The following is a 27,445-nucleotide window of genomic DNA, read 5'->3' as shown; positions in this document are numbered from 1 at the left end:
TCTCTGAGGCCCCTTGTGTAACAAGGATGCCACCCAAGGCGTTTGGGCTCTTTTGTCGCTTTTTATTCCTGTTTTTCCCTTTGTGGCCAAGCTATGTGTCCTACGTACAAACAGAAACACAAACCCTTTTATAATTATTGATAAAGGGGTCCTCCACTTAAAGGGGCACAAAGTGCTGCTCCCCTGTTTATAGCCGTATAGGCCTCCTCCACCCTAGAATATCACTAGCGCCTTCTGAGCTCCCCTTACAACTCCTCTTACCTGTTTTAAACGCAGTAAAGCGATCAGTAGCGCCGTCCCCCAGCGCCTTGAGACCCTCGCGGGTATGTACTGCGCTTTTCAAATGATTGATTGATTGATTGATAAAGCGCACAGGTTGGCACAGTCTTTGGGTGTGTTCCTGATTGTTCATGCTTCAATCAGTGACTCTTGTACCTATACTTATGCCGGGGCCACTATGACTCTACGTAGGCCCCTAGAGCCGCTGCACTAAGGGACGTATAACTCTCCTCCACCCTACAAGAACACCAGAACCTTCGTAGCTTTCTTTACGGAACCTTGGACCTGTTTAACGCACTAAAGCGCCTAGAGCACATAGGTTGTAATGTGCGCTGTATGCACATGTTTCATCTCTCCTCTCTTTCCCCATGCACCTGTGATTGTCAGCTGCTCATGGACACTTTGAGCTAGTTCACGTTTTATTCTCCCACATTACTCTGTGCCCAGGGCTTAAAAGGTTGTGTCACCTTAATCGCGTTGTTTCTTTTTATCTAATCTGCATGTAGCTTTGTACATTATTGTGCCTGCTGCAAAGCAGTGTGTGTCAGATTTTTGTGTGCATAGGTTTAAACAGTCTTTGGGGTGAACTTCTAATTTCTCCTGCTTTAATGTTTATAATAGCTCTGGTAACGGCCCATATGCAACCTGTGTTGTTACTGGGGGCTTTTTCTCGCGTGTCTGTTAGTTTTCACAGAGCCTTTGAGGAATGCGCTTTCTCGATAAGCACCAGTTTTATAGGATCCTTTTTTTTAATTACAAAGTGCAATAACAGTTATATAAAGTAGCAATAATTACTTAAATATACTGTATTACTTACTTTTTTTATGCTTACAAACGTTTGCCGTGATAATAAAACAATTATTAAACAAAGTAAGTCATCAAATGGATTCTATTACACACTGCTTTTACATATCACAAAAAAATACAATCATTATTTATAATATAAAGTAAACCACTAACCTAATCAATATGGCGAGACCGATTGGCGTTGCCAATGCTTGTTTAGGTTTGAATTTACCAGGAGAGTTTGGTTGATGCAGTTTCTCGTGCAAACACAGCAGCTGGAAAGAGTTTTTGATCTAAGTGGGCAGGTGACATGCCATTGACAGGGTTTCTGCCCGCTTTACCGTGACACGCATATGTTAGCGCTACTTCAGTTATTTTGGGCAGAAAACATGGCGCGTTCCTGCCGCTCAGATAGCAGCAGACAGTTCAAGGGGCAGTAGACCAAGGTCTTGCTTTCTGCCACCATAAGGTACTTCAACAGATCCTGTCACTCAATTTGGAAGCAAACTAGGCAGTTCATTGGAAGAAGGCACAGTTTGGTCCACTATCAATCCTTCATTGGGTGATTCGCGTTTATTTACGAGGGGGAATGTGGAATAATTTGCATATTTGCCTCCCTCACATTGACACCCACACCTCATAGCTGCTCCCAGATCCGCACTGGTATAATACCTCCCGCTCTCAGAAAACAGAGCTCTAAGGAGACGCTTTGGGGTACCTTCCTGACCCCCATAATGCCTCCTATATGCCAACAGGTCAAGAGGATTAGGCGAACATGGATCTATTTTAGTGTGTCACTCCTCTTTGTATCTTGAGCTCTGTAGTTTTCAGCTCTCTTGTGGACTGACAGATGCCAAATAGGCCCAAAAGCGACGACGAGCTCTACTAAGCACTAAGCGTAGTAGCCCTGAGCAGACCCTACTTCCTACATGTCAGAACAAGGCCCCCATTGACAATTGTAGAAGAATTATTGCCCCCTTCTTATGCTGCAAAGTTTTGATACAAAGATCCGAGGTCGACAGCCTAATATAAGAGTTCCTTGGCTCTTTTAAGCGTAGAAAGTGAGGGTGGCAGACAATTATTCTGGTGGCGTAACCTCCCGAAAGGCTGCTTTAAAAAACCTCAACGACTCATTGGAAGTATGAAAAGAAAGGGGCTGAGGACACTGCTCACAACTCAGTGTGGCGCAGCTGGGACAAGAGCTACTCCAAACCCCCCCACCACAATTTCTTTTTAGCAAAGGAACAGCGGGCAATCACCACAAAGCGCCGGTGCTGCCTGGATTCCGGCTGCGCACGTGCAGGTAAAACACGCGACTGAGCAGCCTGGGTACCATGAACTACGATTCCCAGCAGGCCACGAATGTGTATTCGGAAGTGATTGTGGAGTATAACTTCCTTTGTGGTTCACGGCATCCTTTCATGATACAATGGTGCTGCAGCCAAAGACCGCCCACTCGTTTCTCTGACTCCCCTTTGCCCTCACCTGTTGCATCCAAATGATTTGTATTCATGGACATTGGACATACAGAGAAGTGTTCTGAAAAGGCGAGCTGCTGCTGGGGGTAAAGACTGGGGTCGTTACGTGGATCTATCTATCTGTCTGTCTGTCTGTCTGTCTGTCTGTCTGTCTGTCTGTCTGTCTGTCTGTCTGTCTGTCTATCTGTCTATCTATCTATCTATCTATCTATCTATCTATCTATCTATCTATCTATCTATCTATCTATCTATCTATCTATCTATCTATCTATCTATCTATCTATCTATCTATCTATCTATCTATCTATCATAACCTGATTTATATTAATCTTGTTCCTTTCTCCCTAGCTGCTCAGCCGGTGTGAATGTGATGCATGGAATGTTGGTGTGAGGTTCTTGAATGGAATGTTTGGGTGCCTGGATCCTGGAGTCTGACAGATGGAGTATGGGCTGGGCAGCAGGCAGACTGCTCCTGGTGCGGCTGCATCAGAAGAACTCATTAACCTGTAACTGCAACTTAATAAATCGATACGAAACTACATCTTGTCTACGGAATTCATTACTACAGATCCTCGTCGCCAAAAATCTGTAGTAATGAAGTCCGTAGCCATATAATACAGGTTATTACATATCATCCCTTCTTCCACAACACAAAAATGGAAACTGCAAATAAGAAAGGGTTCAAGCAAGGGGAACCCAAGAAATATAACCCAAACGTGAAAGGATCAAAGCATAGAGACCAAGAAAAACCAGCACGAGGATCGAAGAAAATACAAAGAGATATGCAAGCGTAAGTAGAAGAGAAAATAAAATGGAAGGTATAGACAGGAGAACAGGAGAAAATATACATGAGATGTATGAGAAGAATAGAAATGATATAGAGGAGATGGATAGACAAATATCCATAATATAGCACCCACCCATCCTCCTCGTATGTAAAATTGAATAAGAACAGTAATAATAGACGAAGGACACCCGACAGAACCTTCCCAATAACACAGGTAAATGGATGGACCAGAAACACATGGAACATCCACACCCAACAACGACCTATGAAAATAGTGAGGGGAAAGAGAGGAAAGAGGGTTGACTGCTATCCATACAGCCACTATGACCTAGGGGCAGACAACCACGAATGTGGCACAGAGTGGAAAAAAAATACAAATAAAAGGAAACACGTACCACAGGTAACAACACCATGAACTAGAAACCGTATGAAAAGGTTAGTAGTATGAATAAAACAATGGCACACATGGGACTATAACCCATTAGAACCCAACGTGGTGTTAGTAGCGTGAACTACGGCAACGCACTCTACACAGGAATCCCGGCCAAACATCTACAACGTCTGAAACGCATCCAAAACGCCTCCGCCCGCCTGATCCTCAACAGCCCCCGCCGCAGCCACATCACCCCCCACCTAAGAGACCTGCACTGGCTCCCCGTCAACAAGAGGATCACCATCAAGCTCCTCACTCACGCTCACAAAGCACTCCACAATACCAGACCAGCGTACCTCACCAGCAGACTCAGCTTCTACACCCCCACCCGCCAGCTCCACTCCGCCAGCCTCGCCGCCGTCCCCTGCATCCAATGAACGACCTCCGGTGGCAGATCCTTCTCACACCTCGCCGCCAAGACCTGGAACACCCTCCCCATCCACCTACGACAGACCCAAGACCTGCTCACCTTCAGAAGACTCCTCAAGACCTGGCTCTTCGAGCAGTAGCAGCACCCCCTCCCCTCAGCGCCTTGAGACCCTCACGGGTAAGTAGTGCGCTTTACAAGTGACTGATTGATTGATTGATTGATTGAACAGAACAATAGAGCACATGGGACTCGTACCCATTAGAACCCCTAAGTGGAGGTTTGTGGCGTGAACAAAACAACACAATACATGGGACTTTCACCCATTAAAACCCCTATGCGGAGGTTAGTAGTGTGATCAAAACAATAGTATGGGACTCGTACCCATTAGACACACCTGTGCAGAGGTTGGTAGTGTGGACACACAATGTACATACATGGGACTCGTACCCATTAGACACACCTGTGCAGAGGGTGGTAGTGTGGACACACAATGTACATACATGGGACTCGTACCCATTAGACACACCTGTGCAGAGGGTGGTAGTGTGGACACACAATGTACATACATGGGACTAGTACCCATTAGACACACCTGTGCAGAGGGTGGTAGTGTGGACACACAATGTACATACATGGGACTCATACCCAATTTCCTTTTTGGAAAGAAAAAAACTGGAGCTGAAGGTTGCACCCACTACCATGGCACTGTGTTCATGACTGTATGTAGACTAACAAGGCACTCAACTTCCTCCACAACCATCGACGCGTGCGCATTGAATGGAGCACCACTACCAAAAGTTTTCCCCGCAGATGGTTGAAATGGTAACAAGTGCTCACCCCAAAAGGGAGAATTTGTGACATCCACGGCATCGTTCTGAAGATATATTGGTGCGCAATGGCAGGATGAGGAAATGTTGCATCGCTGCGCGGCACCCAGAGAGGACGAGAGTCACAAGAAACAGCAATGCTAAGTAAAGATGGCGGCACGCACGTATTAAGAGCGCCGGGAGGCTCCAGGCACGTCCATGCACTCAAAAGAAAGTGCACACGTAGCACGCATCCCTAGAATGAACCATCACTGAAGACTCGCTGGAATATCACAAGCTCCCCGCTGTGTCTCCACAGTCAAAGCATGGTGTGCCCACGAGCCAAAAGAAAGAGGGACGCCTCGTGCTGGGATAACAGTCATTTTAAATTTCAAGCAGTTTGTAAAATTATTGCACCGCATTTTTTTTTTTAAGCGTGACTGAAACTGCCCATAGTCGAACCCACTTAGTGAATACTCTGTGAAGCCCTGGGGTTTGTCTTTAGTTGGTGAGCAAAACACATTTAAGGACACCAAAGCGCACAGACTAGGATTGCCAGTGCGATGGCCAGATAAAATAAAGTCAGTGCAGCATGCTGATCATCTTTGGCCATTCAATTTGCCACTCCAAGGAAAAATGACGTGCTCCATCCATATAGTCAGCAGTTGCTTTCTTCGACGAAGCGCTGATAAAGAAATGGCCTCCAAGGGTCAATTGATTCACCTCCTGTGTGACTACAGAGCTTTCAAATGCTGCAAGAGTCCTTTTCCTAAGTTCCCAGCTGATCTCAGGTAATCTGTACCAATTGGACCTGACCTGGACCCGACTATGGGTGAGTCTTGAACCCCAAGTGCTGTTTCTGAGGTCCTGGGACCCTTGGCTGTGTCTACCTGGATGTCTCCTACCACTCTGGAAAACCTGGGACTTAAAAACTTTATACACTTCCAGACCCTTGGAGGACTGGGACAAACCACCAAGCCTATCTGAATAAGATGTGACCTCGCTGGGTTCAGAAATCAGGTTTCTCCGCAGCAGCAACTCGGATTTAGCAGACCCTCGGCAAGAAGGATTCCGGCCTCATGGAGCTCAGCATCCGAGACATCTGCAGCCTTTTCCCACTGACGGATTCTGAGCTTTGCAAAAAAGACATTGGGCCGGATTTAGATTTCGGCAGACGGCTTACTCTATCACAACAGTGATGGATATCAGCAGTCTGCCGAAATATACATCCCATAATATCCTATGGGATTTATATTTTTAGTGGACGGGCTATCAACAGCCATTGTGATGGAGTCGCCCGTCGGACAAAATCTAAATCAGCTCCTAAGTCAGAAGGTGTCGATCTCAGCCAGCGAAGGCGACAGAAGTATCTGACTGGCGAGAGGACTTCCTTGGGCGCAACATTTGAAATTCTCCTGCTCTGACCTTTTCTCACCAAAGCCAATGACTTCAGCAGGACCTCACCCAATGTCTATCTGACTTCATAAGGTTCATAAGGATTTCTTAAGGACTAAGGGCCCGATTTAAATGTTGGTGGTTAGCGTACTCCTTCACAATGGCAGCTGAATGTGCTTACCAGCAACATTATGGTCTGCCCAACGATTTTAATAGCGGGCGGACAATAGTTTGTTGGTGGAGACTACTCTGTCTCAACTGAGGTCAAACTTCTCTGATGGCCAGATGTATTAAGGGTCATCAGAGACCTGGCTATATGTCCATTCCCTCAGTTAGGATGGGTGGACATATAGCTATTATTTACTGCCTGTCACCTCCATGCAAACCCTGCCAGTAAGGGGCAGTAAAAGAACAATAATGACGCTCTCCCCAAGAGAGATGATTCCCGTGGTGAAGGGGGCATTTTTGTTTTCAATTTTAAACACAAAAACCCACTTTGGGTTGAAAACAAAAGTTGGAATCTTTGCTGTACGTCTCCGTCATGTTTTGTCAGAGCTATAGGGCGATGCCTTCACAGGAACCACTTTGAAGGTGCTTCTTGTAAATGCTAAAAATGTCTGCCGACCCAAAAAACAATTCTAAATATGGCAGTCATAACCTCCGCCAGGGCAATGGAGTCATTTACTCAGTTGCTCTGACGGAAAATGGCCCAACCACCAAGAATTAAATCGGGCCCCAAGTCTCAAGATAAAACCTCTGACTGAGTCAGACCTTTGTTGGTGTATCTGACCAGGGATCAAGCTCCAGCCTTAAATTGTGCCTAGACTCTGTATACTTCGACCATGGACTATTATTGGTGCTTTGCACTTTTTGACACTATTTTTACTTAAAACCATGAAAATTAATATCTCCAGTTCTCCTTATTGGACTATTGTCATTTCTGTGTCATTTTGTTAAATACACTTGATTCTATTTTATACACTGAAGTTGTATTTTTATTATATTTGTGTCAGGTTCGGGTGCCGGCAATTATGCTATCTGCGTGCTGAAGCGGCGAGGCCCTGGGTTGAACTTCATTGCCCAGGACGCTACGCGGGACGCGCCGTGCGTCAGGCAGCGTCAGTGCCGGAAACAGGAACAAGAACGTAGTGCAGGGCATCCTGGATGCCAAGAAAATACAGGGGAAGTTGTGGTATTTGGTGGCATGGAAGGGGTATGGCCCGGAGGAGGACTCCTGGGAACAAAAGGAGGCGGTCCTAGATTGGTGGCCAGGTTTCACCGATTGCACCCTGAAAAGCCTGACGGCAGATAGCGTTCCCGGGAAAGGGAATGTTCTGTCCGGTTCGGGTGCCGGCAATTACGCTATCTGAGCGCTGAAGCGGCGAGGCCCTGGGTTGAACTCCATTACCCAGGACGCTTCGCGGGATGCACCGTGCCTCAGGCAGCATCAGCGCCCGTAACAGGAACAAGAACCCCAGACGCCGGCCCTCGCGGCCGATTATTCGTCCAAGGTCCATGAAGTCGCAGGACGCCTCTTGGTGCATTTCTCGTAGGCGGTAAGCGTGTCATTGACACAACTCGAGAACTGCCATTCCCAGGCACCCGGAAACATATCCTGGTGACAAATGACTGCCCTGTTGGTGGAGACCGGTAGCTACCACGGTCTCGTGCGGGGGAGCGTAAGTGCCCGTAGCGGCGCTTGGGCTGCATAGCTTCACCCTGTTGGCAGAAACCAAGCTTGGTTTCATGCAGGGTGATTGTAGAGCCCACGATACAAGCTCAACCACCGAAGGTAACACGGGGTGTGTGTGTGATGGTATCGGAACAGTGTGCCAGAGATACTTAGCCTACCTCACCTACGTGACCTTGAATATCCCGGTGTGTGTATGAAGGTATCTGAACAGTGTGCCAGAGATACGTAACATGCATATCATTCAGAGGGGAAAGACCCTTACGTGACATTGATTATTAGATCTTAGAGTGAGCCGCAGTAGAGTAATCGCTGATCATATTCCACCAGTACTCTCCGGCTACTCAACTGTGTGGAGATAACACAGTGCGTCAGCGACCGGACCAGTCCGCAGTGTGTGTATGTGTGAAGGGTGTAAACACACCTCATCCTGGGTTCAGAAGTCATATCCAAATAGAGGAAACGAGTTGGCACTTATCTACTCCTCTCTGTATCATACCTAACGAGACATGATAAATAGGCAACCTCCTGCAATATTGCATGTACTCTGTTTTTTGCTTTGTTGCTTGTGTTTGTCTTTTCCATTTTTTGTTACTGCACACAGGAGGGCGAGTTGAGAACAAAAAGCACAGGCATAGACAAGACGGGGCCCGAACTGGATCACACAGGACTGTTTGTCAAAGCGTTGGGCTGGTGGTGTCTTGATAGTTCTCCTCCAGTGTGCTGGGTCACTCTTCTTTTCTTTTGCAGGTAGGAAAGAGTAATATGAGGGGGTGCTGGGTGAATAGACAACAGCAATAGAAGAAGGGATTGTATAGCAGACTCTTATGGTATCTCCTTGTTTCCCTCACAGGTCTCCCTCCCCGCAGTCCCTACCCTTTCCTCCCCCCGCTCAATTGCCCCAAAAGTCTGTGTGTTTCCAAGTGAGCCAGACTTGGGCCAATTCAGAGGTGGGTCCCAATTGAGCATCGACACAGCCCAGAGGATACAGGACCAGAGAGCACGACAAAATAACCGGCCCACGAATCAGTCTCCTCCTGGTTGTGTTGAGCTCCGGAATGGCCACCCTGGAGGACGTTGTCGCGGCCTTAGCGCTGGTACAAGCGGAACAGGCCGCCTCACGTCAGGAAACAGCCACTCTAAATTCACAAGTAGATAGGCTACAGAGAAACCCTTTTGATATGGGGGGAGCACCACAACCAACGCCACCGGTAGTGGTAGAAATGCCTGTACAGATCCCGTTAGCCCCCCCTGAGAGGTTTTATGGCGACATTAAGAAAGTGCAGGTGTTCCTTACCCAGTTGCTCCTTCATTTCACTTGCAAACCCAAGATGTTCAACACCAATCAAGCACGGGTAGCCTTTTTGATCTCCTACCTGGGTGGAGAGGCAGCACAGTGGGCGGTTCCCATAGTGCAGAGAGACAACCAGAAACTGTACGATTGGGACGAGTTCCAAGAAAGTTTCGAGAAGACATTCGACAGAAGGGCTGAGTCCTTCTCCGCGGACCGAGACCTGTTGGAGCTACGACTAGGGAACTCCGATTTAGTCAGCTATTTGAATAGTTTCAGGAGGTTGGTGGCAGAAACGGATTGGCCTGAAGTGAAGCAATTGGCTATCTTTTATCAGTGACTCTCGGAGGAGATCAAAGACGTTTTAGCCCAGATAGATCCTCAGCCACGCACGTGCACAGCCCTTATTGATCTTACGCTTCGGCTGGATCACAGACTCAGAGAACATCGAGGAGAAAACAAAAGGAGAGATAAACACACCACGTTCAGTGAACGTACTGCCTTGTCTGACAAACCAACCTCCCAACCCGAGGCAATGGAGATAGGAATGGTACGAGCATCACTCACGTTGAGTGAAAGAGATCACCGCCGTAAACAAGGACTATGTCTTTATTGCGGAAAGAAAGGGCATTTCCTTCGGGTATGTCCGGTTAAACCCAGATATGGCAAGAACAGGATAGGGCAGACGGCAGCCCTTACATTCCATAAAGAGGAGGGAAACGAGAAAGCTTGAGGAAACAGGAAGGGAAGTCCTCAAGCGGTAGAATCATCCCTTCGGTGGATTCTTATGTGGGTACGAAAACTGACCATTTGTTTGTTAGGTTTTCCATCGACCTCGGTCAGGAAACCAAGAGCATCCAAGCCATGATTGACTCAGGAGCCACGGGGTGCTTCATGGACAAAGAGAGGCAGAACGCTTGGGTCTGCATCTGGTTACCAGGGCTGTTCCGGAGAAGGTATAAGCAGTGGATGGGAAAGAACTAGAATCTGGGCCGATCACACACAACACTCGGGAGTACGAGCTGCTCTATGGAGACTATCACAGGGAGAAAGTGTCATTTTGTATAATACATGCCCCGCAGTACGGGGTTATCCTTGGTCTTCCCTGGCTCCAGAAACATGACCCTAAGATACAGTGGGTGCACAAGGCGCTGAGTTTCGAATCGGAATATTGCTGAAACCACTGCATAGCTGAGGTGTCCCGGCCGTCAAGTCTCCTAGCTACTATACAACATATCGCAACTGCAGTTGAAAAGGATGTGACATTGCCTCCCTATTATGCGTCCTACGCTGACGTTTTTTGCGACATCACGGCAGAGGTGTTGCCACCCCACAGGGAATATGACTGTCGGATTGATCTAATCCCGGGAACGGTGGGCCCGTGCGGGAGGATCTACGCTCTTACGGTGCCAGAAACCACCTACCTACGTGAGTACTTGGATAAACTTCTAGGGTTGGGGTTTATACGTCCCTCTCGCTCGCCAGTGGCCTCTCCCCTTTTCTTTATCCCTAAAGCCAATGGAGAGTTGCGCTGTTGTATCGACTACAGAGCCTTGAACGCTATAACTATAAAAAATCGATACCCACTACCACTGATCCCGGTGTTATTGGAACAAGTGCGTGCAGCAGGCGTTTACACCCAATTGGACCTGAGGGGTGCCTATCACTTGGTCCGGATAAAGGAAGGGGATGAATGGAAAACCGCATTTAACACAAGATATGGACTCTATGAATATCTTGTGATGCCCTTCGGGTTGTGCAACGCCCCCGCTTTGTTACAGTTCCTTCTCAATGAAGTGCTAAGAGCATATCTGGACCTCTTCGTCGTGGTCTATGTAGACGACATCCTTATTTACTCCACCACTGAGGAAATGCACGTCAGCCACGTCCGCCTGGTGTTACAAGCACATAGAGAACATCACCTATTCTGTAAGATCACGAAGTGTGAGTTTCACGTAACCACCGTGGAATTCCTGGGGGTCATTCTAACTCCCTCAGGTCAAGTCATGGCCGACAGGAAGGTGAAGGCCATCACTGAATGGCCTTGTCCTCGTAACATCAAGGAGGTCCAGAGCATCCTGGGTTTCGCTAATTTTTACGGCAGGTTCATCCGGCAGTTTTCAGACATAGTGGTTCCTTTGACCAGGTTAACTAGGAAAAAGACGCCGTTTCTATGGACCGACGAAGCCCAAAAAGCTTTCGACCAGCTCAAGCACGCCTTCACAACCGCCCCGGTTCTTACCCACGCCAACCCGGCTCTGCCGTTTGTAGTAGAAGCTGACGCATCCGAAGTAGCAATCGGATCAGTGCTCTTACAACGACAAGAAACCACGGGCTATTTGCATCCCATCGCATTCATGTCCAGGAAATTAAATACAGCAGAACAGAACTACATGATAGTGGAGAAGGAGCTGTTGGCGATCAGAGATGCGTTGGTGGAGTGGAGGCATTGGTTAATGGGGGCAGTCCACCAGGTCACGGTGTATTCCAATCACCGCAACCTCCAGTTTATGAAGGCCGCGCGCCATCTCACTTCTCGTCAACTCCGGTGGATGCTCTTCTTTGCAGAATACCACTTTCTTTTCACCTTCCGGACCGGAGTCCAAAACAGGAAGGCGGATGCCCTAACAAGACAAGATTCGGCCCCTCTCAGCAGTAGTCAGGCCGAGGCCTCCATCATCGAACCCAGTAGGGTGTTGTGTACTGTGCAAACAGATGGCTTTCTAAGCAAAATCCGACTGTGAATACAGAACTTTGCTTGGAAGACGTGGCTTAAGGCCCATCCTGAGTGGAGAATGCGAGGCGGTATCCCTGTAAAAGGGCAACAAGTCCTACTCCCTACCCGAACACTACGCAAAATCGTGTTTGCCTGGTGTCACGATCTCCCGTGCGCCGGACACCTCGGAGGCACGAAGACTTTGGAAAAGGTGTTGAGGCAATTCTGGTGGCCAACAGTTCGCCCAGACATGTTGTCATGGGTACGAGAGTGTAATACGTGTGCCCAAACGAAAACGGATCACCAACAGGCGCAAGGACTTTTGCAGATCATGCCTACACCACAAAAGCCATGGGAACGGATTTCAGTGGACTTCATAGTGGGATTACCTGCGGATCAAGGTAACACCGCTATCATAGTCGTTGTGGATTATTTGACTAAGATGGGCCACTTCATAGCCTGCAAGCAAGCCCCACAGCAAGTCAGATGGCCAAACTGTTATTAATCCACGTGGTTAGACTCCACGGTCTTCCCCAAGACCTTGTATCAGACCGAGGGGCCCAGTTCACAGCTGGGTTTTGGAGAACCTGGTGTTCAGAGCTGCGGATCACCTCCTCTCTCTCCACAAGCTTCCACCCGCAAACAGACAGCCAAACAGAGAGACTTAACCAAACCCTGAAACAATTCCTGAGGTGCTATGTCAAAACAAATACGGACAAATGGGTGGACTGGTTGTGGTTAGCGCCAAACATTGGTCCACACAGTTTACTCCTTACTCTTGTTCATATGGGTTCCATCCTGGGTTCACTCCCTTGATCCTTCCTAGCACCAACACCTGTATCCCTGATGTACACACAAGGCTGCAGCTCATGCGCAAAACACTTATGGCAGCTCGCACTAACCTGATTAAAGCCAAAGAGAGATACAAGGCACAAGCTGATAAACACCATAGACTAGGGCAGACATATGGGAGTGGAGATTGGGTTTGGCTATCCACGAAACACATCCGTTTTAAGAAGTATAGCGTGTTCAGCCCCAAGTACATAGGCCCATATCGGGTGTTGAAGCACATAAACCCTGTAGCAGTTCGGCTAAAACTCCCTTCCCATCTGCGCATACATCCAGTGTTTCACGTGTCTCTCCTGAAGCCTGTGCAGGGTAGGGTGCGTAAAAGACCAGCTCCCGTATTGGTACAGGGCGAACCAGAGTACGTAGTGCAGGGCATCCTGGATGCCAAGAAAATACGGGGGAAGTTGTGGTATTTGGTGGCATGGAAGGGGTATGGCCCGGAGGAGGACTCCTGGGAACAAAAGGAGGCGGTCCACGCTCCTAGATTGGTGGCCAGGTTTCACCGATTGCACCCTGAAAAGCCTGACGGCAGATAGCGCTCCCGGGAAGGGGAATGTTCTGTCAGGTTCGGGTGCCGGCAATTACGCTATCTGCGCGCTGAAGCGGCGAGGCCCTAGGTTGAACTCCATTACCCAGGACGCTTCGCGGGACGCGCCGTGCGTCAGGCAGCGTCAGCGCTGGTAACAGGAACAAGAACCCCGGACGCCGGCCCTCGCGGCCGATTATTCGTCCAAGGTCCATGAAGTCGCAGGACGCCTCTTGATGCATTTCCCGTAGGCGGTAAGCGTGTCATTGAAACAACTCGAGAACCGCCATTCCCAGGCACCCGAAGACATATCCCGGTGACAAATGACTCCCCTGTTGGTGGTGACTGGTAGCTACCACGGTCTCGTGCGGGGGAGCGTAGGTGCCAGTAGCGGCGCTTGGGCTGCATAGCTTCACCCTGTTGGCAGAAACCAAGCTCGGTTTCATGCAGGGTGATTGTAGAGCCTGCGATACAAGCTCAACTACCGAAGGTAACACGGGGTGTGTGTGTGATGGTATCGGAACAGTGTGCCAGAGATACTTAGCCTACCTCACCTACGTGACCTTGAATATCCCGGTGTGTGTATGAAGGTATCTAAACAGTGTGCCAGAGATACGTAACATGCATATCATTCAGAGGGGAAAGACCCTTATGTGACATTGATTATTGGATCTTAGAGTGAGCCGCAGTAGAGTTATCGCTGATCATATTCCATCAGTACTCTCCGGCTACTCAACTGTGTGGAGATAACACAGTGCGTCAGCGACCGGACCAGTCCGCAGTGTGTGTATGTGTGAAGGGTGTAAACACACCTCATCCTGGGTTCAGAAGTCATATCCAAATAGAGGAAATGAGTTGGCACTTATCTACTCCTCTCTGTATCATACCGAACGAGACATGATAAATAGGCAACCTCCTGCAATATTGCCTGCACTCTGTTTTTTGCTTTGTTGCTTGTGTTTGTCTTATCCATTTTTTGTTACTGCACACAGGAGGGCGAGTTGAGAACAAAAAGCACAGGCATAGACAAGACGGGGCCCGAACCGGATCACACAGGACTGTTTGTCAAAGCGTTGGGCTGGTGGTGTCTTGATAGTTCTCCTCCAGTGTGCTGGGTCACTCTTCTTTTCTTTTGCAGGTAGGAAAGAGTAATATGAGGGGGTGCTGGGTGAATAGACAACAGCAATAGAAGAAGGGATTGTATAGCAGACTCTTATGGTATCTCCTTGTTTCCCTCACAGGTCTCCCTCCCCGCAGTCCCTACCCTTTCCTCCCCCCGCTCAATTGCCCCAAAAGTCTGTGTGTTTCCAAGTGAGCCAGACTTGGGCCAATTCAGAGGTGGGTCCCAATTGAGCATCGACACAGCCCCAAGGATACAGGACCGGAGAGCACGACAATTTGACTGTTTTGGTACCTCTAAATATTTTGCACTTTTTCTGTAAGTTAAGTTTGTCTGTACTGTGCCACAGCTACCAGAGGTTGAAACCCTTGACTCAACAGAATGAGATAGTGCATGTATTACTTGTGGGGACTCAGTCCACCCCAACTAATAAAACAGTTTCTCACACCAAGTACGCCCTAATATTTTATACACGTATTGAAAACACCGCTCACCCTGTACTGTGATCTGCACACCCGCACTCGAGGGGGAACGCAGCTTTCGTCCGCGAGCATCCAGCTCATGATAGCAGGAGAAGTTCTTCCCATTGGACTCCCGCGCCAGCGTCACCTGGAGTGAGTACGCGCTCCGCGCCATGCTGGTATTGTGTAGGATCTCACTGTGGCCTGCAGTAAAGTGTGCAGTGAGGTTCATGTGCCTGCTGCGTGGCAAGCACTGCAAGGCCACAGTATCCCCGTGAGTCACCAGCCCATCCAAGGGCAGCAGTGTGAGAACTGGCGGCAGCAGAGGCTCTGAAACCGGAAAAGAGATGTTAAAAGGATTAGCCATGTGCTCCCCATGACACAAAAACAGAGGTAAGAAGACATCACAAAGTACAAGCATTTCAGTGCATTGAAAATGGAGCCTTTTGGAAGCATAGCCAGTCTGCAGAGGCCCATTACTCTCTTTTATGAAAGGGTCTCCCTTGCTTTCTCAAAGCCATCCTGCTGTGGATGGTGACAGATTATCATCTTAAATAAAGACTTGTTCTGAATTTCCTCAAGTGTAAACTGGGAACCCGTTGGATTGTAAAACAAGGTCCATTTGTTGTAACGCATATTGTCACTTGCTCACTCAATAGACTACATTGTCACTCATTTAAATGACCTTAAAATGAAGACACCTTGAATGAAACCCTCACGTATTCTAGGTTGAGATTGGCAGGTTCTGCACAAATCTGTGTAGGGCTTTTAAGTGGGCGGGTCCCATGGAAGTCTTAGACCTGGCAGTGATTAGAACCGGACATTGACACAGGTCTCCTTCGAGCCTTACATTCATGTCCTGGACTTTGTAAACAAAAGCATTAATCCATTTGAGCAATAAATGTAAAAACCATTAAATGTAAATGTATGTGTCTTGTAAAGCGCACTGCTGCCCTGAGGCGTCCTGGCGCTGTAGACCGCTGGGGAACCCGTCCTGGCTATCCCTGCGAGATGGTCCCTCCAGGGTATCTCCAAGGTGAAACCAGGCATCCCCGGCGAATGTGGGGGGCCGTTGTGGAGATGAGGCAAGCTTAATGCCCAGAGTTGCAGAGTGTGTTCCTGGTTAGAGTAGGTACCGAGGCGAGAATTATCGAGTCCGTTTTGACCCTGGTCCACGACCCTACCGCGTTGGGAATTGAACCCTGGTCCCTGGCCGATTCTCTGCTTACGGATCTGCCACCTCTAACCAGTGAGCCACACCTCTCCACAGATATTCCATGTAAGCAATGTAGTCCCTGTTTATATGGTGCGTGTCTCACTTCATCTTGTATTCCTTATGTGTGTTTGCTTTTTCCAGGATGTTGTGTTGCTCTGGTTTTTTGTGTCTCATATTAGTCTGATATAATGCATGCTTTGTTCCAAGTCACCTCCACGTGTTTAAAACAAGCCACGATTGACAGGTCTGGCGTGGAGGCTGAGAGTTTCTGTCAGTAGGTTTAAAAGGTGTCCAGAATACATGGTCGTTCGATGCTTGGCATCTCTGCAGAGCACACATAATAATTGTCATGTGTGCCGTTGCAATTGTGTTTCCATGCAACTGCGTGTGATGGAAGCGCGCAGTTGTCAAAATATTGACAAGGCAAAATAAATGTAGTGCTGCCAAGTGATGCGCTGCCCAGCACATTTGCAGGGCTTCTAGTTAGCAGCCACAAAGAACTAGACTGCGATCCAGATGTGGGCCCAAAAAAAGTCTAAACAGAGCAAGGTAAAGCAGAGAACACAACCCTCCTCAACTTCCGCATACTCATGCCACCGCACCACACCACAGCACAGCAGAAGCACTATTGCCAAATATTCACCATGGGACTCGAACAAGATCTCAGAAGCATCCAGGCCTTCCAAACTCCTACACAGCTGTGAACTGAGGTGCACCGAATGCAAGGCCATCTTTGCATGTCTGCACCCGACCAGGGCCAGTGGCCAGGGGCCAGGGACCCTGCCCGTTTTCTTTACTAATTGGACTTGGAGTTTCATAATTTAAGTCAAGTCCTCGCCTTGATCAAAAGGTTGCTGAGACCTTTTGGAGAGCAGAAACACGTCCGAGTGTTCTCTGGTCCCCACCCCATCTGGTTCTACTCTGTACAGCTCTCTGTCTCTCTGGTTCTACTCTGTACAGCTCTCTGTCTCTCTGGTTCTACTCTGTACAGCTCTCTGTCTCTCTGGTTCTACTCTGTACAGCTCTCTGTCTCTGTTTGCCCCCTTTAGCAATTCCTGTCTTTCCCTATGCACGGGGGGCCTCAATACTAGGTTCCCGAGAAGAAGAACACTGGCATTGATATAACCACCTGCTGCTCATTGGGGATTGTAACAACCCTCCTGCAAATTCCAAGGACTAATAGTTAATTGAACTCTTGTCTTCATCTTTCAGGTTCAATTACCCACTAATGCTAAAATGCATATTCTGGAATTGGCGGGGCCGCATAACACACCTACCAAGAAGTTGTCATCTCTCCCTTGCATATGGGCAGATCACACCTCATCAAATGTAAACATTTCTGACGACCAGCCCTGCAGTGAGTAATGCATGCCTGCAGGCAATGTGGTGACTGGTTGAGGGGGGTGGAACCCCTCTCAAGCAGCAACCACAATTCTTCTCATGGTCAAGTCGCAAGCAAACCATGAATTAATCTGTGATCAATTTTCGGGTAACTTGGCACAGGTCAATCAGGCAATGTGTAAAGGATTTCTGTAGCACTTCAAACAGGAGCCCCCAAAAGAGTTAGAAAAATAGTAAATGTTTAATAAATAAAACAAGACCAGAACAACAAGAATTCAATTACAAGAACCAGAGATATTCAATTTTTTAAAGATTTTAGTAAAATTATGTGTAAAGTGCCAACTCTGGATATCTAGTCACGCCTTACCGGCAGGAAGCCCCAGGTTCAGGCACCTGCAATGGAGTGCAGATCAGTAACAGGCACCAGTTAGGCCTGCTTAGCAAAGTACCTTTAATCCTGGTTTGTAAAGTGTTGTGAGGATCAGCGTCAAAATCATGACGCAGCCGAAGTGATGCATCGGTTCTGAGATGCAACAAGACTATGATACGAGTCCCAGCTGTGTTGTCATTGAAGATCCCGGTCATGAGAGCTTGAAATGCAAAGTCCGGAGACGGGGATGCATCGCACAGTAAGGGCAATGTGTTGATTTCGAGGAGCTGCGAGGCTGCGATGCAAATTGGCATAGCCGCTAAAGCTGTTGTCGACGAGAGATGCCAAAGCCTGTGCCGAAGAAGAATCACACAGCAGCGGTTCTGATATGGCACTGGGCTACGATACAATGCAGGGTTCTTGGTAACAGTTCCAATTCATGCAGCAGCGACGATGCATCGGTTCTTCTTGGGGTAGTGCCACGCAGCAGAGGAGAGTTGTCAGTTCCTCTGGATCCACAGAGGCTGGCAGAGCACCTTTGGAACACTCCCAAGGGTCCAAGAATGAGGTGGCATCACTTGGCATTGTAGACTCACAGATGACAGAGTCCAGGTGCAGGAGCAAGGTTTTTGGAGCCTTCTGTCCTTGAAGCTCAAGTCAGGAGGTCAACCAACTAGCCCTTGCAGTCACTCTGGAGTTCTGGGTTCAAGAGATGTAGGTCCAGTACTTCTCCCCCCGGCAGAAGGGCAGTAGACCAGCAGGGCAGCAGTCCAGCAGCAGCCCTTCTTCCTGGCATAGTATCCACAGGTCCAGAGAGTGTTGAAGTGGTGGTGTCTGTGGTCTAGTATGTATACCCTTTTGTGCCTTGGAGTGGGTTCAAAGTTTCCAGAGGTTTCCCCATGTGTCCCCAGGCATCCTGCATTCCTTGTTCAGGCTCCAGATTAATTACAAGGGGTATACAGCCCTTTGTGTGGAGGCAGGGCACAGCCTACTCAATAGTAACTGGGGATGTGCCCAGCTCCTCTCTCCCATTCTGCCAATACCGGCTCATCCAGGCACACCTAAGCTCTCCATTGTGTGAGGCTGTCTAGGAGGACTACATAAAGCCCAGCTGTCAGCTACAGCAAGGCATGTGACTCAAGTACAGGCTCGAGCCACTAAATGGCTAAGGCAGGAAAATACCATTTTCAAAAATTGTAATCTAAAATCAGACTTCACCATGAGTTAGGATTTCTCATTACCATTCCAAACACAACAAACACAAAGGGATTATCTATTCCCTTTTGGAAATTACAGCTAATTAAACGTAATAAGGCATCTCCAATGTTTGTCTGTGGAAGAGGTAGGCCTTGCAGTAGTGAAAAAACGAACGTAAGTTTTTCACTACCAGGCCATGTAAAACTTAAAAGGACATGTCCTACCTTTACCATACTCTGCCCCCTGCCATCTGGGCTATCCAGGTCCTAGCCTAGGGGAGACATTTATAGAAAGGGAAGGTTTGGGCCTGGCTAAAGGTTTATTTTGCCAGGTTGCCATGGCAATTCATCTGCACATACAGAATCCAATGGCAGGTCTGAGACATGTTTAAAGGGCTACTTAATTTGGTGGCATAATAAATGCTACAGACCCACTGACAACAACTCCTGCCACAATCAAGTCGCAACCAGAATACTTCTACATTTGAATCATTAATATTTTTGTATATCATCGATGAGCCTGAATTAAACTATAGAATCCAGTCCCCAGACCTGAAGAGAAGCCCTTTTAACCAAAAGGGTTTCGAAATGCGTTGGCAACATTATCACCCACAGGGGAGCAGTTAGCTCGCTAATATTTTATAACATTGAGGAAAATTGTATTAAGTTTGTTGTTTGTCTCATGCTTAAACTGAAGTTACCCCCGTTGGCTGGTACCCTGATTTATTTTCATAAGGTTATCTTACCAAACGTTAGTACTTGACTGGGAGCTAGTTTTATACGATTGTATGTAAATATTTTCCTTGTAAAATCATTTGTGAGTAGTACTAAATGTTCTTTGTTTTTCACTTGTCTGTGTATTAATTGTTATATTTTTTGTAAAATGTGAAGTGTTGTTTATTATTATTATTTATTAAATTTGTAATGCACAGCAGCTACCCAAAGAGGGTTTCCTGGCGCAGAAAACAGATCCGAGACGTAGATGAAAACATGCTAGCAGGTTATTTGTCAAAAAAACACATTTTCAAGGATTTGCGGAATTGAACATAGTCAGTTTTGTTGCGTTGGTGAGGGGCCCAGCTAGGCAAAGGACCTTCCGCCCATCCGGGATAGTTTGATTTTGGGAGTGATAAATTTACCTTGGGTGGAGGAGCGGAGGTTTCGAGAGGGAAAGTAGGGACAGACCAGGGCTTGAAGATATTGTGGGGCATTTCCTATTTTAATTTTATGCATATAGCTCAGGGCTTTGAACTTGACTTGGTTCTCCACCCTGAGCCAGTGTAAGTTTCGTAAATGACAGGAAATGGAGGAGGCTTTCGGGACCCGGCACAGAAGCCTGGCTGCAGAATTTTGCACCATCTGTAGTCTGCGGGTTACTTCTTTGTTAGAGCCCAAATAAAGCACGTTTCCGTAGTCATGCATTGACGTAATCAAGGCATTGACCACGGTTTTCTGGGTGGACTCTGGTAGCATCCAGCAGATTTTTTTTTAACCATTTAAGAATGGTAAAACATGTAGCTGCTACTTTAACTGCGTGAGAATGCATGTTGAGCGAGTCATCAATAGTGATGCCCAGATTTCGAGCGTGGGGGGAGGGTTTGGGGAGAGCGCCCATTTCACAGGGCCAGTGTTGAGGACCCCAGAGATCCTTGTTTTTACCAAATACAAGGACCCCAGTTTTCTCTCCTTTTAATTTGAGGTCGTTGTTTTGCATCCGTGATGCTATTTTGCTTAGACCCAGCTGCAGGGGTGAAGGATCATCTGTGATTTGGGAATCGTCGGCGTATGAGAATAAGGACAGCCCCGATTCCACTGCCGCATCTGCTAAAGGTCTTAGATACAAATTAAAAAGTAGAGGGCTGAGGATAGAGCCTTGAGGCACCCCATGGGTGAAAGAGTGAATCTCTGAGCGGGCTGTGCGTGAAAAAACTTGAAAGGTGCGGTTAGTGAGGAAAGAGGTGAGCCAATTCAGACCTGAGCCACTGATGCCCCGTGAACTAAGTTTTGATTAATACAGTATGAGACACCGTGTCAATGCGGCGCTCAGATCCAATAAGATAAGAGCCACGGTGTGTCCTGTATCCAGGTGGCGGCGTATGCTTTCCGTTACCCCTAGCAGGGTGGTTTCGGTGGAGAAGCCCGCTCTGAAGCCTGACTGGGAGGGATGAAGGAGTCTATGGGTTTCAACAAACTGAGCTAGATGTGAATGGACATGCTTATCTAGAATTTATGAGAAGGCAGGCAGTAAGGAGATTGGCCGATAGAGGGTAGGTCGGGGTCAGTATTTGCCTTTTTAAGGAGTGGGTGTATCATGGCATGTTTCCAGTCAGATGGGATAGTAGCTTCCTGCAGGGAGGCATTTAGAAGGTCCGTGATCACGCGCAGCGAAGGTGGTTCCAGCTGCCTAAGCACAGAGATAGGAGGAGGGTCCTTGGGTGATCCTGATTTAATGTTGTTGAGGAGTTTTACTAGAGTGGCTGTATTTAACAGGGGCCAAGTATCCAAAAGGTTCTCGGACATATCGGGTGACTCAACTTGGTTGAGGTGTGTGTCGTCTGTTGAGAGTGGTGTGGGTAATGCGGAAGGGGGGGAGAGATTCTCGTCTTGCGCGAGCACAATGTCTTGGTATATTTTATCCACTTTATGGACAAAAAAGGAGGCCAGCGCCTCACATTTCTGTTTGTTGAGTGCTGGGGGCATAGCTTGGGTTTTGGAGCCAGCGAGCTCCTTGACCATATTAAAGAGCGTTTTAGAGCAGTTGAGGACATCAGAGACGGTGATCGAGACATAGTTGTTCTTCTCACTCTTGAAAAAAAATGAAAGACCGAAAGAAATGTTTGTTGAACAAAAATAATGATTAAATGATTAGATCAATTTACTAATGAATTTGCTCATAGTCTGCCAAATTGGTAACAGTATATTAAAAAACAGTCAGCTAGGTCTTTCTCTTTTCTTTGGCCCGCCTAGCTGTGTGAACTAGGGCCCATCCCCTTCAGTTTATATATCACAGACCCCCTGACAGCATTTCATTATTTGTAGGCCCCGCCCATATAGAGCCACTTCACTAGGGGATTACAAGTAAAAAAAACATGCTAATTAGGGATAAGCCGATATTACCATGTTTTAAGGATTGAGCACGAGCACTTTAACATTGGTTAGCAGCGGTAAAGTGCACAGAGTCCTCAGGCCAGCAAAAAAGAATTCAGCAAAATGTGAAGGGTAAAGGCAAAAGGTATGGGTGGGGCCTTGCAGAGAGGGCCAGGACCAACAATTCCCAAGCACCTTCCACAACTGGAAAAGGGTGAATCACTAGGAAATGGCTAATACCCTCCGTTAAATCTGCCCGTTCCCCAACTCCTTTGTTGAACAGACATCTGTGGAGTTTAACTGGCTGCGACACACCAGCGATGTACATGTCCCAGAAAGTACCTGAATGATGCGGCCTCCTGATGAATTGAAAGTGGCAAATTGGAAGCAGCAAACCTGAAAGCTAGTGGCATAAGAGCTGTGGCACTTTAGAAAGAATATTTTAGTAAGGGTTTGAGGAAGTCTAAAAGCTTGCTTCTCACCACCAAATCCAACTCCTCTTTTTATTGTAACTGCATTAATTTAGCAGCAATTAAGCACAATGAAACTTTTAAGATACTAAACAAACTCACTTGTCCCGAGTGAGTAACACTGGAGTAGAGCCCTCCCAAAATCACTCAGAACTTTTTTCAGCAAGAAAATTAAATCAGTTAAAGATAGCATTCAGACCACTTCTCTGCCTCAACAACCTGGGTGAACATGTGGATTGTAGTGCCATTACTTCTCACTCCTTGGTTCAGTTTCTCCAGCATGACTCTCTTATTTCTCTCATGCAGAAGGTGAAATCTGGCTCCCTACTGGATCCCTGCTCCCTACCACTGTGCAAGCTCTGTTTGTCATAATGAGCGACCCTCTGTCAGACATTTTGAATAAGTCACTTGCTCAAGGCATTGTTCCTGGCAGGTTTAAAAGTCCAGTGATGCTCCCATTGCTGAAGAACCAGGCAACAATCCTTAAGGATTCAACCCAGATCTGTGACTGGGGGTGAATGTCTGATAAGTTTCAGCGCTCCGTCCATCATCTCCTTGTGTTTGCTTTGTTCACCCTAAGTTGGCAGGGTATGCCCAGACGTGGGCCCCTTGCTCACTTTGCCACTGGATTCAAGCTAGCTTGGCTGATAAAGGGTGTTACCCACAAACTGGTCCCACAGAGATCAACTGAGGAGTGCCCCAAGAATCATCGCACAGCCCCATGCTGAAAGACATCATATCCTGGATGAGCAGCAGCGGTCTGTAACTCAACTCAGAGAAGACAGAAGTCCTCGTCTCCACCCCTTCAGCATGGGACACTATCTGGTGGTCCACCGCCCCTAACAACCCCCCCACACCCACGGACCATGCCTTGAACCTCAGCATCATGCTCAACTCCTCCCTCACCATGACCCGACAGATCAACGCAGTCTCCTCCACGTGCTACAGCACCCTCTGCATCCTTCGCAAGACCTTCAAGTGGTTCCCCCGGAATCCAGAAACACCGTCACCCACGCACTCATAACAAGCAGACTGGACTACGGAAACGCCCTCTACACCGGAATCAACACAGCCCTTCTCCAAAAACTCCATACTATCCAGAACACCGCCACCAGACTTGTCCTCGGCATCCCACAACATGACCACATCACCCAGCACCTATGTGACCGCCACTGGCTCCTCATCAAGAAGAGAGTAACCTTCAAGCTACTTAATCATGCCTACAAATCTCTCCACATCAGACCCCAGTACCTCAATGAAAGAGTCTCCTTCCACGTACCCAAGAGAAACCTTCGCTCCGCAAACCTCACCCTTGCCAAAACACCACGTGTCCGCAGAGCCAGAGCGGGTGGAAGAGCCTACTCCTACATGCCAGCGAGGACCTGGAACGAGCTCCCGCTCAACATCAGATGTTCCCCCACCCTGCACACCTTCAGGAGGAACCTCAAGAACTTGCACTTTGGCTAAATCAGAGCTGCACGCCCTTCCCCCCGTGCTATAAGACCCTCATGGGTGAGTATCGCTTCACAAATCCCTGATTGATTGAGAGAATGTACTTTCAGTTCCGCTCAAGGCAAATAGATGCAAAGGCCAGCACTTCATCCTTCCCCTCACGCGTTTGCAACAACACAGCCTCTAACCCTTATTGACTGGCATCAGTGACAATAAGCAAGGGCTATGTATGTCTAATGGCTTTAAAGGAATAGCACTAATAACTTTCTTCTTAATTACTTCAAATTCATGATCCATCTCCTTACTAGATACAAACGTATCATTCCTCTTGAGCAAGTTTCTCAGAATTCAGGTTCTCTATGCACACTTGGAAATAAAATGGGAATAGAATTCCAGCATGCCGGAAAATGATTGCATCTCATACTTGTTGGCGGGTACTGGGAATTCGCAAATTACCCTCACTAAACTCTCCTTTGGTTCTACCTCTTTTTCATAATTTTGTAGCCCAAATAGTCCACACATTCGACAGCAAATCTGCACATCTCTGCTCTCAACGTCAAGCCTTTATCTGTCAAAGATGATAGGACCATTGTCAAGGACTTGTCATGGGAGGGCATATCTTGACCGAAAACCAGGATGTCATCCTGAAAACACCAGACATTGGGTACAGCCTTACACAGTGCCTCCACAACTCTGAAAAACAGAGGAGTCGGAAGCCAAACCAAATGGTATGAATTTAAATCTCAATGCATCTTCTGGCGTGATAAATTATGTTAAATACCTCGACTCATGTTTCAGAGTAATTGTTAAGGTCCCTTATAGTCGATGTACATCCTCAATGACCCATTAGCCTTCCTTGCCAGTACAATTAGTGATAACCACTCAGAATTTCAATGGCCTCAATAATACCCTGATCACACATACTTTTAGTTCCTTCCTGAGCTCCGCCCTCATGGTTAGAGGCACATGTCTTACCTTGTACACCACTGGCACAGTCCCAGACTTTAATATGACCTGATGAGAAAAACCCTTAGGTTTTCCTAGTTTCTCTTGGAAAATTTCTGGAAATGCCTTCATCCACCGGCTCTCACTCACAGCCGTCACACACTTTCCCTTCAACAACACCTACTCTGGACTATTGAGATTGAGGATTATTCCCGATTTTCTTTTCTCTAGCCATCCTAATAGGTATGATCCATCTTTGGAAACGTATACAGTGGCCTGGGCCTTGTTCTGTTTTAAGTCCAGCACAGTATCCAATTCTCTCACAACATCCACAGACCTTCCTCCATACTCAACTGGTTGCATGCACAACTTTTTCAAACTAGGGTTTTTGAATCTATCCCACTCTTTTGTACCAATTAGAGAGATCCCGAATCAGCCCTTGTATTCATAGTAGCATCTGTCACATTCACTAGACCAAACGGTCCTTTGACATTCTCAAACTTGATGTGTATCACATCCTTGTCCAGACCTCCATCAACTTCTTCCCCAAGCATTTGTACACAAAGCACTAGATTCAGAGCTGTTTTCCTTGTTGTCAGTAGCTTCAAGCACATTAATTTGTTTTGGGAACAGCCTTCTAGGTGCTAGATCTGCACAGCTTCAAAATGAAGTAGCTGGAGATTATAATTGCTGTTAAATTGTGTGCGATTTACCGCGATGCAGTAAGTAATTAGAGGCTATAATTGCAGTTAAATGGTGTGCAAATCACTGCGATCTGCTGTATAAGTTAACCTTATGCCTGCCGCACAGTGTCATAAATTGCATTAAATGGTGTGCGGATCACTGTGATCCACTGTGAGAGACCTTCTGCCTAGGCACCTCAGTCTGCCGTGCTGCGCTGACAGCGTCCTTGCTAGGGAAGCCAAAGCTTTAGATACGAGTGTGCTCCTTGATACTATCTCTGCTAGGGAAGCCAAAGCTTTAGATGTTAGTGTGCCCCTTGATACTATCTCTGCTAGGGAAGCCAAAGCTTTGGATATGAGTGTACTCCTTGATACCGTCTCTGCTAGGGAAGCCAAAGCTTTGGATATGAGTGTGCTCCTTGATACTATCTCTGCTAGGGAAGCCAAAGCTTTGGATATGAGTGTGCTCCTTGATACTATCTCTGCTAGGGAAGCCAAAGCTTTAGATGTTAGTGTGCTCCTTGATACTATCTCTGCTAGGGAAGCCAAAGCTTTGGATATGAGTGTGCCCCTTGATACTATCTCTGCTAGGGAAGCCAACGTTTGGATATGAGTGCGCTCCTTGATACTATCTCTGCCAGGGAAGCCAAAGCTTTGGATATGAGTGTGCTCCTTGATACCGTCTCTGCTAGGGAAGCCAAAGCTTTGGATATGAGTGTGCTCCTTGATACCACCTCTGCTAGGGAAGCCAAAGCTTTGGATATAAGTGTGCCCCTTGATAATATCTCTGCTAGGGAAGCCAAAGCTCTGGATATGAGTGTGCTCCTTGATACCATCTCTGCTATCGAAGCCAAAGCTTTGGATATGAGTGTGCCCCTTGATAATATCTCTGCTAGGGAAGCCAAAGCTCTGGATATGAGTGTGCTCCTTGATACCATCTCTGCTATCGAAGCCAAAGCTTTGGATATGAGTGTGCCCCTTGTTACTATCTCTGCTAGGGAAGCCAAAGCTTTGGATATGAGTGTGCTCCTTCATACTATCTCTGCTAGGGAAGCCAAAGCTTTGGATATGAGTGTGCCCCTTGATACTATCTCTGCTAGGGAAGCCAAAGCTTTGGATATGAGTGTGCTCCTTGATACCATCTCTGCTAGGGAAGCCAAAGCTTTAGATATGAGTGTGCTCCTTGATACTATCTCTGCTAGGGAAGCCAAAGCTTTGGATATGAGTGTGCCCCTTGATGCCGTCTCTGCTAGGGAAGCCAAAGCTTTGGATATGAGTGTGCTCCTTGATACTATCTCTGCTAGGGAAGCCAAAGCTTTGGATATGAGTGTGCTCCTTGATACTATCTCTGCTAGGGAAGCCAAAGCTTTGGATATGAGTGTGCCCCTTGATGCCGTCTCTGCTAGGGAAGCCAAAGCTTTAGATATGAGTGTGCTCCTTGATACTATCTCTGCTAGGGAAGCCAAAGCTTTGGATATGAGTGTGCTCCTTGATACTATCTCTGCTGGGGAAGTCAAAGCTTTAGATATGAGTGTGCTCCTTGATACCGTCTCTGCTAGGGAAGCCAAAGCTTTGGATATGAGTGTGCTCCTTGATACTATCTCTGCTAGGGAAGCCAAAGCTTTGGATATGAGTGTGCTCCTTGATACCGTCTCTGCTGGGGAAGCCAAAGCTTTGGATTTGAGTGTGCCCCTTGAT

The 27,445-nt window shown here is 47.4% G+C and overlaps 1 protein-coding gene across 4 annotated transcripts in view; it reads right to left on the bottom strand.

Annotated features, from left to right (window-relative positions):
* LOC146808631 (immunoglobulin superfamily member 1-like) overlaps positions 1-27,445 on the bottom strand; it is a 345,056-nt gene that overhangs the window by 71,121 nt on the left and 246,490 nt on the right. For all 4 annotated transcript variants that reach the window (XR_014968019.1, XM_085623664.1, XM_085623663.1 and 1 more), the window contains one exon: positions 15,021-15,317. Coding sequence is in view for 3 of the 4 variants with exons in the window: in XM_085623664.1 (XP_085479790.1) it covers positions 15,021-15,317 (297 nt within the window). In the remaining variant the exon portion in view is untranslated. The remainder of the gene's footprint in view (positions 1-15,020; positions 15,318-27,445) is intronic.

This window comes from Triturus cristatus, chromosome 8, assembly GCF_964204655.1.
Source record: "Triturus cristatus chromosome 8, aTriCri1.1, whole genome shotgun sequence".
NCBI classification, from domain to species: Eukaryota; Metazoa; Chordata; class Amphibia; order Caudata; family Salamandridae; genus Triturus; species Triturus cristatus.
This window is presented reverse-complemented; position numbering and strand designations above follow the sequence as displayed.